Source organism: Pempheris klunzingeri, chromosome 1 (assembly GCF_042242105.1).
Source record: "Pempheris klunzingeri isolate RE-2024b chromosome 1, fPemKlu1.hap1, whole genome shotgun sequence".
NCBI classification, from domain to species: Eukaryota; Metazoa; Chordata; class Actinopteri; order Acropomatiformes; family Pempheridae; genus Pempheris; species Pempheris klunzingeri.
In genome coordinates, this window is record NC_092012.1 from 21,496,202 (window position 1) to 21,506,753 (window position 10,552).

Here is a 10,552-nt window from a genome sequence, read left to right on the forward strand (position 1 = left end):
TAGAAGTAGAAATTGTTCAACAATTTGGAAAATATACACATTTGCATTCTTGCTTGGAGTTAAATAAGAAAAAAAACATTTCCCACCTTTGCTGTAAAGCAACCTACAGTGCAGGCATGCATGGATAAACGTGTATGCCCACATTTGCATTTTGGATGTGCTCGTGTGTTTGACAGGTATTCGATGGTGCTGTCATAGTGCTGTCCCTGGCCCCCATGGTGGCCTCCACGGTGGCCAATGGGCCCAGCAGCCCCTGGGATGCTATCAGCCTCATCATCACTCTACGCATCTGGAGGGTCAAGAGGATCATTGATGGTGAGACATCACAGTGGTTTTCTTAAGTAGCCTGTATGTGAGACCAATTCATTCAGGGAGGCAACTCAAGGAAAAACACAATCGTTCTTAACTCAAAAGGATTACACGGATACATAAAAATCTGCTTGCCTTGAAAGAGCTAAATGACCCCATTCTCTCCATGATTATACAAATTAATTACTATTCAGAGCAATATAGCTATTGATCATCCCTCATGGTGAATTGCTGCCACTCTACTACTCTACCACTATTGATTGTAAGGGTCTGGTTAAGTAGATTCAGAGAGGCCGTAATGAATATAGTGGTTGTTCTGTGCTATGCTAATGCTGACTGGTTCAATATCTGTTCGGGGGTCACCCTCAACATGGGCCCCTGGCTGCATGCAGGATCAGCTGCACATAGACCACACCGTGCAGTTCATGTCCAGCTAGACGGTGGGCGAGTAAAGCCTTGTTTCTTTTATTTAGCAAAGTAGAACAAACATAGGAAACAGGGTGGAAGAGCTAGCTTAGCTCTGTCTATATAATAAGCATATTTACCAAAATAGAAAACTATTCCTATAAAACTATACTTTTACTTTTATTCATACTGTTCTATACTGTTGTTACTCTTATACCTAATTATCTTCTACTCCATCACAGCCCACCTGTCAACAGGGTCTGGGATACATACATTATTATACATGTTTCAGTTTGGCTTTAGTCCAGACTTACATTGTTTGAACTGATCAAATATATTGAACAAAAAAGGGACACATCATAATGACATGATTTCAGGAATGTATACAGTACAGCTTTCAACATCATTTATTTATTGGTGAAACACATTCAGCAGGAGCATGTTTCCTGCTTCTTAACATGTAACATGTAGCTGCTGTGTTGGTTTCCAGGGAATCAACTTGTGATTTTCCTGCCGTGCTCCCCGACCTGTTGGGTTTGATCTTAGGAAGTGATTGGGTTTCTTTATTAGGCAGGCAGCAACACACCTCAGAGAAACAAATCACAAACCAATAAATGTACAGCTGAGGGACATTGGGAGATTGAGTCTCTCGCAGGATTAGTTGATCTATAATAGTGGCAATGTTTGCGTCAGTCCGATGGGAGTAGTGACCTGCAGGAGAATTTGTTCTAGGACTTTGATGGGTGATGTGTCAGCAGAGAAATATCAAGCTTTCAAATGAACAAAATAGGTGATCCAGTACACAGGCATGCTGGAATGTTGAATGTCTTTCTTTCCATCTTGTGCATGACTATAGAGCCCATGCTTTTTGTGTTAGTGCTCTTCAATCTGTATAAATAAATATATAGAAAATGAAACCAGTACGTGTGCTAGCTGTAATGCTTTGAACAGAGGCATTTCACCAACATCACTGTATTTGCCAATGGTGAATGAATAAATGATGATAAGAGATGTTTCTGAGGCAAAATACAAAATAACACAATACTTGCAGACAGAAAACTCATCCATGCAAAGTCCTTAAATCAGTTTAAGATGCAGGGAAAAAGTGTTTTGTGGGTCAGTGTATAATGTGAGTGATGCAGTGGAACACTTGACTCCAGGTGAGAGGAGCAAGAGGAGCAGAGCCTGTATTAGCCTCTGTGAAGAGTGTGAATTACACTGTTACATGTGCTGCCAGAAGCTGTCAGTAATGCGCACGCATTACACACACACACACACACACACACACACACACACACACTATTGACAGGGCATGCTTGCAAACACATACTGACACAGATATGATATGCAGTGGCACAAATGTTATTACTTTCTTGCACACTGTAGCTAATTAATCAACCCTTGATTTAGTTTTTCATGCCTGTTTCAAATCTGACCAGAATGATGTCTCCACTTGTGTGATGTGTGTGTGCTCACATGATGATACAAGAGCGTGTGAGGCAAGTCCCCCCCGCCACCCTCCCGACCGCCCAGTTGAGTCTCTTAATAGTTCAGATGAACAACAATAACAACAACAGAGATATTGGAATAGAACGAGTATAATTGCTGACTATGTTTCACCTCTTTATGTTGCCCATAGCAACATTCCCATCAGGATACATACTGTTACCATGTGTCATATCATGTTGCTGGCTTACAAATGTGATCACAGACAGGTGTGAGGAACTGACCATCTGCCACCTGTGATGACAACAGGTATCCATATTTACTCCTATCAGTCATAGAGTATCCAACATTGCCTCTGGATGGTACAGCTGAAAAGGTTTTCCTTCCACCTCTGGTGCATGGGCCAACATGTCCACAGCTTTATTTGATGCATCAGTTCCAGCAATGATAAATAATTAAAAGACCAATCAGCTGCCTTTTTGTGCGAAGAAAAACAATTGTGATGGTTATGAAATCTATGAAAAAAAGGAAAAACAGCAGAGTGATTCAGGGCTGGCCTAAGTGTGCTGACAACACTTCAGTACAACACTGTAGTGGGACGGAGGTCATGTCAGACCTGCTGCTCATATATCACTCAGGGGCGACGACTGTGTCATTGTCATTGAAACCCAGGCCAAGACTACACAACTAGAAAGATGTCCCTACTGGTAAGCAAAGCTTGCTGAAACTAATTTTCACTGAAGTTTACAGGTTGTGTTACATACATCCAAGTGTTGTACTGATGGGAGAAAAAGGCAACGAAAGTTAAGATAAAAATTGGGAGAAACTGCAAATAAGCTGCTCCCATAAACACTAAAAGTCACTAAAACATTGCCTGCACTGCACAAGAAACTTTTAATGGTGGTTTTCTGTATCACAGAACGTCCATGTTTCACTCGTTTTCAAAATATCAAACCAACAGACAGATAATTTCTCACTTTTTGAAAATTTGTTTTAAAACTCAAACTTCACAAACTTCTTGTGACCCAATGGTTGTTCCATTATCTAAAGGCACTTCCAAGACTTTGACTCTAGTTCATCCAGATGTTCCTGTCCCAGTTGTCAACCCACTAGATACTTTTTGGATGAGTTGGCTGATGTTCACAGTGTCAATCTTTCAGTCAGCATGACACAACATCCCCGCAGAACATTTTCAGAACCTTTCTGCATTCACTCAGTACAGGTGCCGGGTTATCTGAACTAGTAATTAATGAGGTTGGCTATGTATGGACACAGTCATTATTGTCTCTCCCTCTTCTTCCATGTTAGCTTATGTTCTACAAGTCAAAGTTGAGATGGAATTGGAGATCCAGCAGTGTGAGAAGACCAAGGCTGTGAGAGAAGAGCAGCTGGAGCGTCTCACTCAGATCTGCCAGGAACAGGCTGTGAGTACCAAAACACCTCAGATTTACCCTCACAGCCAGGCTGCTTTTCCCCATACGCAGCCACAAAATTAACTTGTGGCAGGAGATAACAGCAGTGGGAATGATATCATTAATTAAGCACATCCACTCAAAACTGCAGCTATATTATCACAAGAGCAGTATGGAGGCCCTCACACAACAAACAGCCTCAGTTCTGCATGATGGTTCAAAGTATTACAAACACTTAAGTAGTCACAGTGGAACCCAATGAATGTGTGTGTGACACAGTCACATATAATTACTGTAGGGTAATATTGTGAGATATTATTGAGCGTAGACTTGTCATGCTACTACACTGATGGCCTGTTTGAAGTTACACCAGCCCTGTCAGGACATCTACCACCAGAGGAGGGCAGCAGCACACCACAAACAGGTCCAGTCTGTGCACACACTTCATGGCTCCTCAGAGCACACACACCCATCAGCCCATATGGGAAAATGCAGACCACAATAAATATTGATTAAGAGTTAACCTTCAATTGACCATCTAAGTTCAGGTCATAGACCAGACATATATAATGAATAAATAAATGAATTATCATAGAGGAAATGATCATATACGATCATATATTGTTGATCAAATTGCCCCTCATAAATGCAGATTATAGTTTTCTAAATATGGTTTTTAGTGTTACTTCAGTCAAAATGTCATTTGACTGAAGCTAAATTAAGAATACAGTTTTCAGGTGGAACAAGAGTAATGTATGCATTCTGCACATATGATATGTTGAAATTGTTACTGCAGTGTGTTTTCTTCACTTTCTGTTCTATTACAGCTTCACTGGTTTCTTTTCAGTTATTTGTGTGTCTTCTCGAGGCCAAGAACCCTGAAATCAATACAGAAAAACATCACAGCTGTACATCACTTATCATTTCTCATTAGAAAGTTCACATGTATTTAACTAACCTAACCTAAACTAAAGAGCTCAGTTTGTCTATGCTGTATATCTGGGCTGGTGTCACAGACCACAGCACATCACACCACAAATTGTATAAATCAGAATCTAGACAATAATAATCTAGGTATTTTCCCTGTTTTGTGGTGAAATGTGTGTAGTTCACTTTTCTCTCCTTCACCTTTTCACATCATCCTGTATCTTTGTTCCTCCATCCATCCATACTTGTTTTCTATCTTCCTTTCTTTTCTTCTACCCTCTGTGTCCCTCTCCTCTTGCTTTGCTCCTGTCCTTTCTTTCCCGCCTCCCCCATTCTTTTTTCCATCTGTCCTCTGCACTCATCCTTCTTTAAAATCCCTCTCTACTCTCTGTTCCTTCACGTTCCCAACTGTTTTGCTTTGCTCTTTTTCTCTGCGTACACACCAACCATCACCAGTTTGAAATCAGGCAGTTGAGGGCCCACCTAGCCCAACAGGACCTGGACCTTGCGGCAGAACGTGAAGCAGCCATGCAGATCCACCATGTGTGGGGCAAGCAGGGCAGGAATTTTCTTGTTGTAGAAGGCCTGACTCCTGGGGAGTCAGATGACGAGGGTGGCCAGAGAAACCCCAGGGAGACTTGTGCCACTGCAGGTATGGTACACAGTTTTTAGGGACTGGGTTGTAAGATTTAGCCCTTAAACTGCTCTGGTGAAATCACTGATATCATATGAGTTCATCATGTATTTTGAGTCTTGAAACATCCAGTATAAAATGAACTGTAACATACGGTGGCTGGGAGGTGCAAAACAATTTTACAATACAAGAAACACTTTTACAAAGCTGGAGACAAATTTACATTTTAGAAAACATTTTTACAAATCAGAAAACAAAATTACATTGCCATAACACATTTACAAGTCCTGAGACAAATTTACATTTGAGAAAACAAATTTACAAGACGTGAAACACTTTTACAAACGCCGAGACAAATTTACAAGTAACTTTTTCAACCGGAAAGGGAATGTACCAACTGTCGAGTAGAACCGGAAGTGATAAGGAGTTCATGGCGACCCACGATGGACGGCAGTCAAGCGGTCTTTTGCCCGTTTTGTGGCGAACATATAAGCCGATTAACGCGGTACATTCCCTTTCTGGTTGAAAAAGTTACTTGTAAATTTGTCTAGGCGTTTGTAAAAGTGTTTCACGTTTTATAAATTTGTTTTCTCAAATGTAAATTTGTCTCAGGACTTGTAAATGTGTTATGGCAATGTAATTTTGTTTTCTGATTTGTAAAAATGTTTTCTAAAATGTAAATTTGTCTCCAGCTTTGTAAAAGTGTTTCTCGTATTGTAAAATTGTTTTGCACCTCCCGGCCACCGTAGTAACATGAAGAATGCATACCATTCAGTCTAAATGTAAAATTTAGATTTTCATCATATAACCCCTTCTGATACAAATTTAAAACACAATTTCACAAACTGAAAATTGAAGCGTCTAAGACAAAAGCCTGTGGCATTAAAGCTAATTTAAATACACATGCCAGGTACAGTGTTTGCTTGAGAAAGCATTATGACAAACCAGGAGAGAGGTGCAGCATAAACTATGTACATAATCATGTGGAACAAAAAGTCTCTAACAGTGTAACATCAGGTGAACTGGATGCCAGAGCAGTGTACAGTTAATCTGGAGCAGTAACCCTGGAGCTTGTTCGAGGCCAGACTCTTAGCCCCTCCACACTCGCACACAACACCCATCTGACCGCAGGCGCTCTGGGATCAATATGAGGGCAAAAAAGCTTTTAGGATCTGGTGAATCCTTGAGGAAACAAGCATAGTCTCCAACACCACGTTAGCCTGCACAGGCTTCTGTCATGCCCCTGCTATCTCTCTTACCCCCCCTCGTGGTGAGGCCAGCCTAGCCAACCCAGACCACTTGGGCTATTTCAGGTACAGAGTGCTCTGTGCATTGGGCCTTGTTAGGAGAGAGTGGGCTCCTGTCAACATCTGTTCCCCTTCACCTGCAAACCACAATAGGGCACCAGCAGGCTCCGCGGCAGCCACAATATTACCCCGAGGGCATAGTGGGAAATCTGGCTCTCAGAAACAAGTGGGGCTTTTTACAGAAACATGGTCATTGGGTTGCGCATTTTGGCCACAGGGTGAGTCAGGTCAACTCAAATCAAGTCAGGTTTAGTTGTATTGCTCAATATTGCGCTCACAGTCTAAATGGGCTTCACTCACACTCACCTGCAGAGTTGCCATCTAACTATCAGGAACTCTTACGAAGGCAGTGGCCTTCATAGGAATGAATGACCCAGGAGACTGAAGGTTTTTATCACCCTAAAGTACCAAACCATGTAGATTTTAAGAACATCCAGTAAAAATCAGCAGTAATCAATGAACCAGTGGAGTTTTCTCTGAGATACTGAGAGGGCTGCAGTGAGAGATCAGTACGGAACAGTACGGTAATAACAGAATGAAAATAGAGCAACAAAGAAACATTGGCAGATTTGGTTGGAAGGAGCATTTCAAATGACCCAACTGCATCTATCAAACTGTCTAAATAAAAGCCCTGCCACATGTTCTCAGATGTTAGACTAACAAAACGCTGCCACATTATTGGCACTGTGATACAAAATAAAGCTGAAGCTAATGGCAAGGTCATTCATTTCGTATTGAGTAGTGAGTCATTAACCAAAGTATTGGATAAACTGAATTTTTGACTATGGATGGAGTAGATAAGAAGTCAGAGGATTACCAAAGTTAATACAACTGGTCCTAAGAGGGACATTTTGTGCCAATCCATAATCTAAAAGTTTTTGAGATATTTCACTCTGGACCAAAGTGGTGGGCCTATATGGTACATATGTAAGTCTCTCAAATTGTGACAAAAAATGTCTTCTTATTATAAATGAGTAATTGCCTATTCACGCAGGTAATCTGCATTAACAGTAGCTGCTGTGGTTGCTAATCTTTCAGGCTCCTACCCTCATACCATGTCATTTGTGGTTTAGGACATCTTAATTATACTTAAGATTTTAACTTAAAGGACCTCAGCATGTCACCTCTCTTTTTCCACACACAGATGACAGCCTGGTAAGTTGACTGTCTCAGACAGAAGAGCATTTTATGTATGCTGGACAGCCCATTCTTTTTTCTTAAGACTCATGTGTTATTAATTGTGGAGTGATTGTCTCAGTCTTGTTTTAGTGAGTGCTATGCCTTCTCTCCAGGGGTGGCTCAGGGATGAATATTTTAGGCTGAAAAATAAATGAAATTACCCATCAGAGTCTGCAGCATGTCCCAGGGGATGGGGGCTAGCACTCAGGGTACTCTAGGTTCGCACTCAGCCAGTGGACAGTGAGCTCAAGACCAATCATGCGAACAGAAGAGCATAGCAGATCACAGCCAGTCACCACGCACACTGAGGCCAGCTAGACTGGAGGGATCTGCGCCTTAACAAAGAGATCCCACTCTCTCTCATTTCCCCCCATTGCTCTCATCCCTGAAACCAACCCCACCCTGCCCCTGTCCCAGTTTATTTCTGGTGCACTAGGGTGCAGCTAATGCACAGCGTAACGGTGTGTGATCCTAACCACTTGCCAATAAAGCACTTGTGGCCTGGGGCAGAAGTCATCTCTGTCAATATTATGTTGTAAACATAAGAGATATTTTCCATTTGGACTAGTTTGTGCTGTTAACACTGAAATGTACCAAAGAGCAAACAAAATCTGTGATATCCAACTACAGTCGCTGCCATACAAATTATGCGTAATATAAGTCAGTCACACTTTATTAATCCCCACTGTGACTGGCCACTTCCTGGTGTTAATTTACAAATCTACTGTGTGGATATAGTAGTCTTAAGTCATGGAGTGGTAGTGAAGAAGCAAAGAAGGAATCAGGGCTAAGTATGTAGAGGTATTGTAAATGGAGGGTTCAGGTTCACCAAATTTGAATAAATCTATTGGCAGGTTTAACCAATGATTTGACCACAAAATCTAGTTAGTAGTTAGCAATCAGATTAAGAACAAACAGAAAATAAACGGAATGGTTTGTGATTTATAAAAGAATATCAAGCTTTTTATGGCGGTCTAATTCTGACTGGATGATGGGGAAAGCAGCACATTCATAAGTGGATGCAGCCATTTATTAAGAACATGATTCATCCAGAGATTGTTTTCATATAGAGCACATCAGAGAAAACCGCCCACTTTAGCAAGTTTGCAGATTTAACATTATCAATGCTTTTACTTATTTTGCAATTTTCATTTATTCATTTTTTATTCAGATCCAGTTGTACGTGACGACATGAACAACTACATCAGCCAATACTACAGTGAAGCAAGCAGTGGTACGTGAACACAGACTTTACTATACACCACTCCATGTACATGTAGTTAAGATTAAGCAAAGCAGTTACTCAGTGGTCTTTCTGAGTGGTTAAAAGGCTGTTTAGTAACAGCTTCAAGGACAAAACTTCACAGGTTTGGTATTTTATTTGGTTGCACATAGAACATTTGGTGAATTTGGAGTTTGCTGCTGGACCAGCTTTACACAGAATCTGTGGAGAGCTGGAATTGTTATATTTTATGTCTGTATCTAAATGTTAAATGGGTTTTGACAATAATCTTAATTCTGCTCTTCTAATAGCCTTTGTGTAATATTAATCAACACTCCAGATGTACTGATACATTTAGCCAAAAGTCAGGAAATCTGTTGAGAGAACATCTCAGACCTTACAACAGACAGCATCATAATTCACTCACAGGTTTTATAGTTTTGTCTGTATGGCTGACAGGAAATACACTGTTGTGCAATTAATCATTAGTGTGACTTTTTCTAAATGTCTTTCAAGATGCTGGAGCTTCTGGTTTAGGGGCCCGGGTCATCACCACAGCAGCCATTGATGTTCACCTGCCCACCAGTCCAAATCCCATCCAGTCAAACCCAATGCTTGCAATGGAGCGGGTGGGCAGTGCCATAAGTGACGCCTCAACCAGCATATCACGGTCCAGTGGCAGCCTGACGGCTCGCCCCCACAGCCTGAGTAGCCACACCCCAGGTTCATCTATGACAGACTGCAGCAGCAGCACAGCTCAGGACCTCAGTCTGAGCTACGGTGCCCATCGCTGCTGCCCTCCTCCCTTCTCAGGCCAGGACCCCTGCAGGGACCCCAGCGTGATGGTACAGGAGCTACTCTCCTCCTTTTCTGAGGACTCCTGTCTTGCTCAAAAGGGCCTGGCAGTGAACCCTGTCAACCTAAAGCTTCCCAGCCCTACGGGCTCAGAAAAGGCCAGCCCTGAGCTAGACAACAGAATTAACATCTTCAACCGCAGGAACCAGGAGGAGAGGCGGGGCCGAGGAAGGGGCTGTGTGCTGTTGCAAACGAAGCCACTGATCCACCTGCAGGGCAGCACCACTGAGCCGTCCCTGGAGGAGAAGTACCGGCTCCTGGGTCCAGCTGACACACCTCTGGGGCACATGCCTGATACATAAGCTACAATTACACAGACACTGAAGTCTGTTCTCTTTTTACTGCCACTCTGTTTGGCATATATGTGAACTCTTGTGGCAGGCCAAACCTTGTGAGGGACCACATATAATTTAAAAATGGTATTATTCTGTTGCTGTGTAAATTAAATCTTAGCCAATCAGGAGCAAACTTGAGCCTTAGCTTCCAGCTAACACTGATGCTCCTTAACTTGAAATGTTCAGAAGTGAATAGTAGAAATGACAATAAGAACTCTTAGGCCCTTTGCCATATTGTCCAACCTCCCCCGTTCCTCCTTGACGGATTTTTGAAATCTGAAATGCCCTGATATAGCACAACAAAGACTACACCATCCCAGTAAGGGGGAGTCTAATGTGTTCTTGGACACATTCTTCATCAGGAATTCTCACTTTGAATAGGTCCTAAACACACCGAACTTTACATGAATTAAAACCAGCAAGGGGCCATTCAAGCCTATACTGAACAAAAACTTTAATTCTGAACAGTGTTGCAAACCAAGACACTGTTCTCTGTTCTTGGAATTTCAAGCAGTTAAAAG

The 10,552-nt window shown here is 41.9% G+C and overlaps 1 protein-coding gene across 1 annotated transcript in view; it reads left to right on the top strand.

The window, feature by feature from the left end:
* LOC139202861 (transmembrane protein 266-like) overlaps nucleotides 1-9,998 on the top strand; it is a 33,391-nt gene extending 23,393 nt beyond the window's left edge. Inside the window, exons 6-10 of the mRNA XM_070832454.1 lie at nucleotides 177-315; nucleotides 3,469-3,584; nucleotides 4,956-5,151; nucleotides 8,791-8,853; nucleotides 9,358-9,998. Coding sequence (XP_070688555.1) covers nucleotides 177-315; nucleotides 3,469-3,584; nucleotides 4,956-5,151; nucleotides 8,791-8,853; nucleotides 9,358-9,998 — 1,155 coding nt within the window. The remainder of the gene's footprint in view (nucleotides 1-176; nucleotides 316-3,468; nucleotides 3,585-4,955; nucleotides 5,152-8,790; nucleotides 8,854-9,357) is intronic.
* The last annotated feature ends 554 nt before the right edge of the window (nucleotides 9,999-10,552 follow it).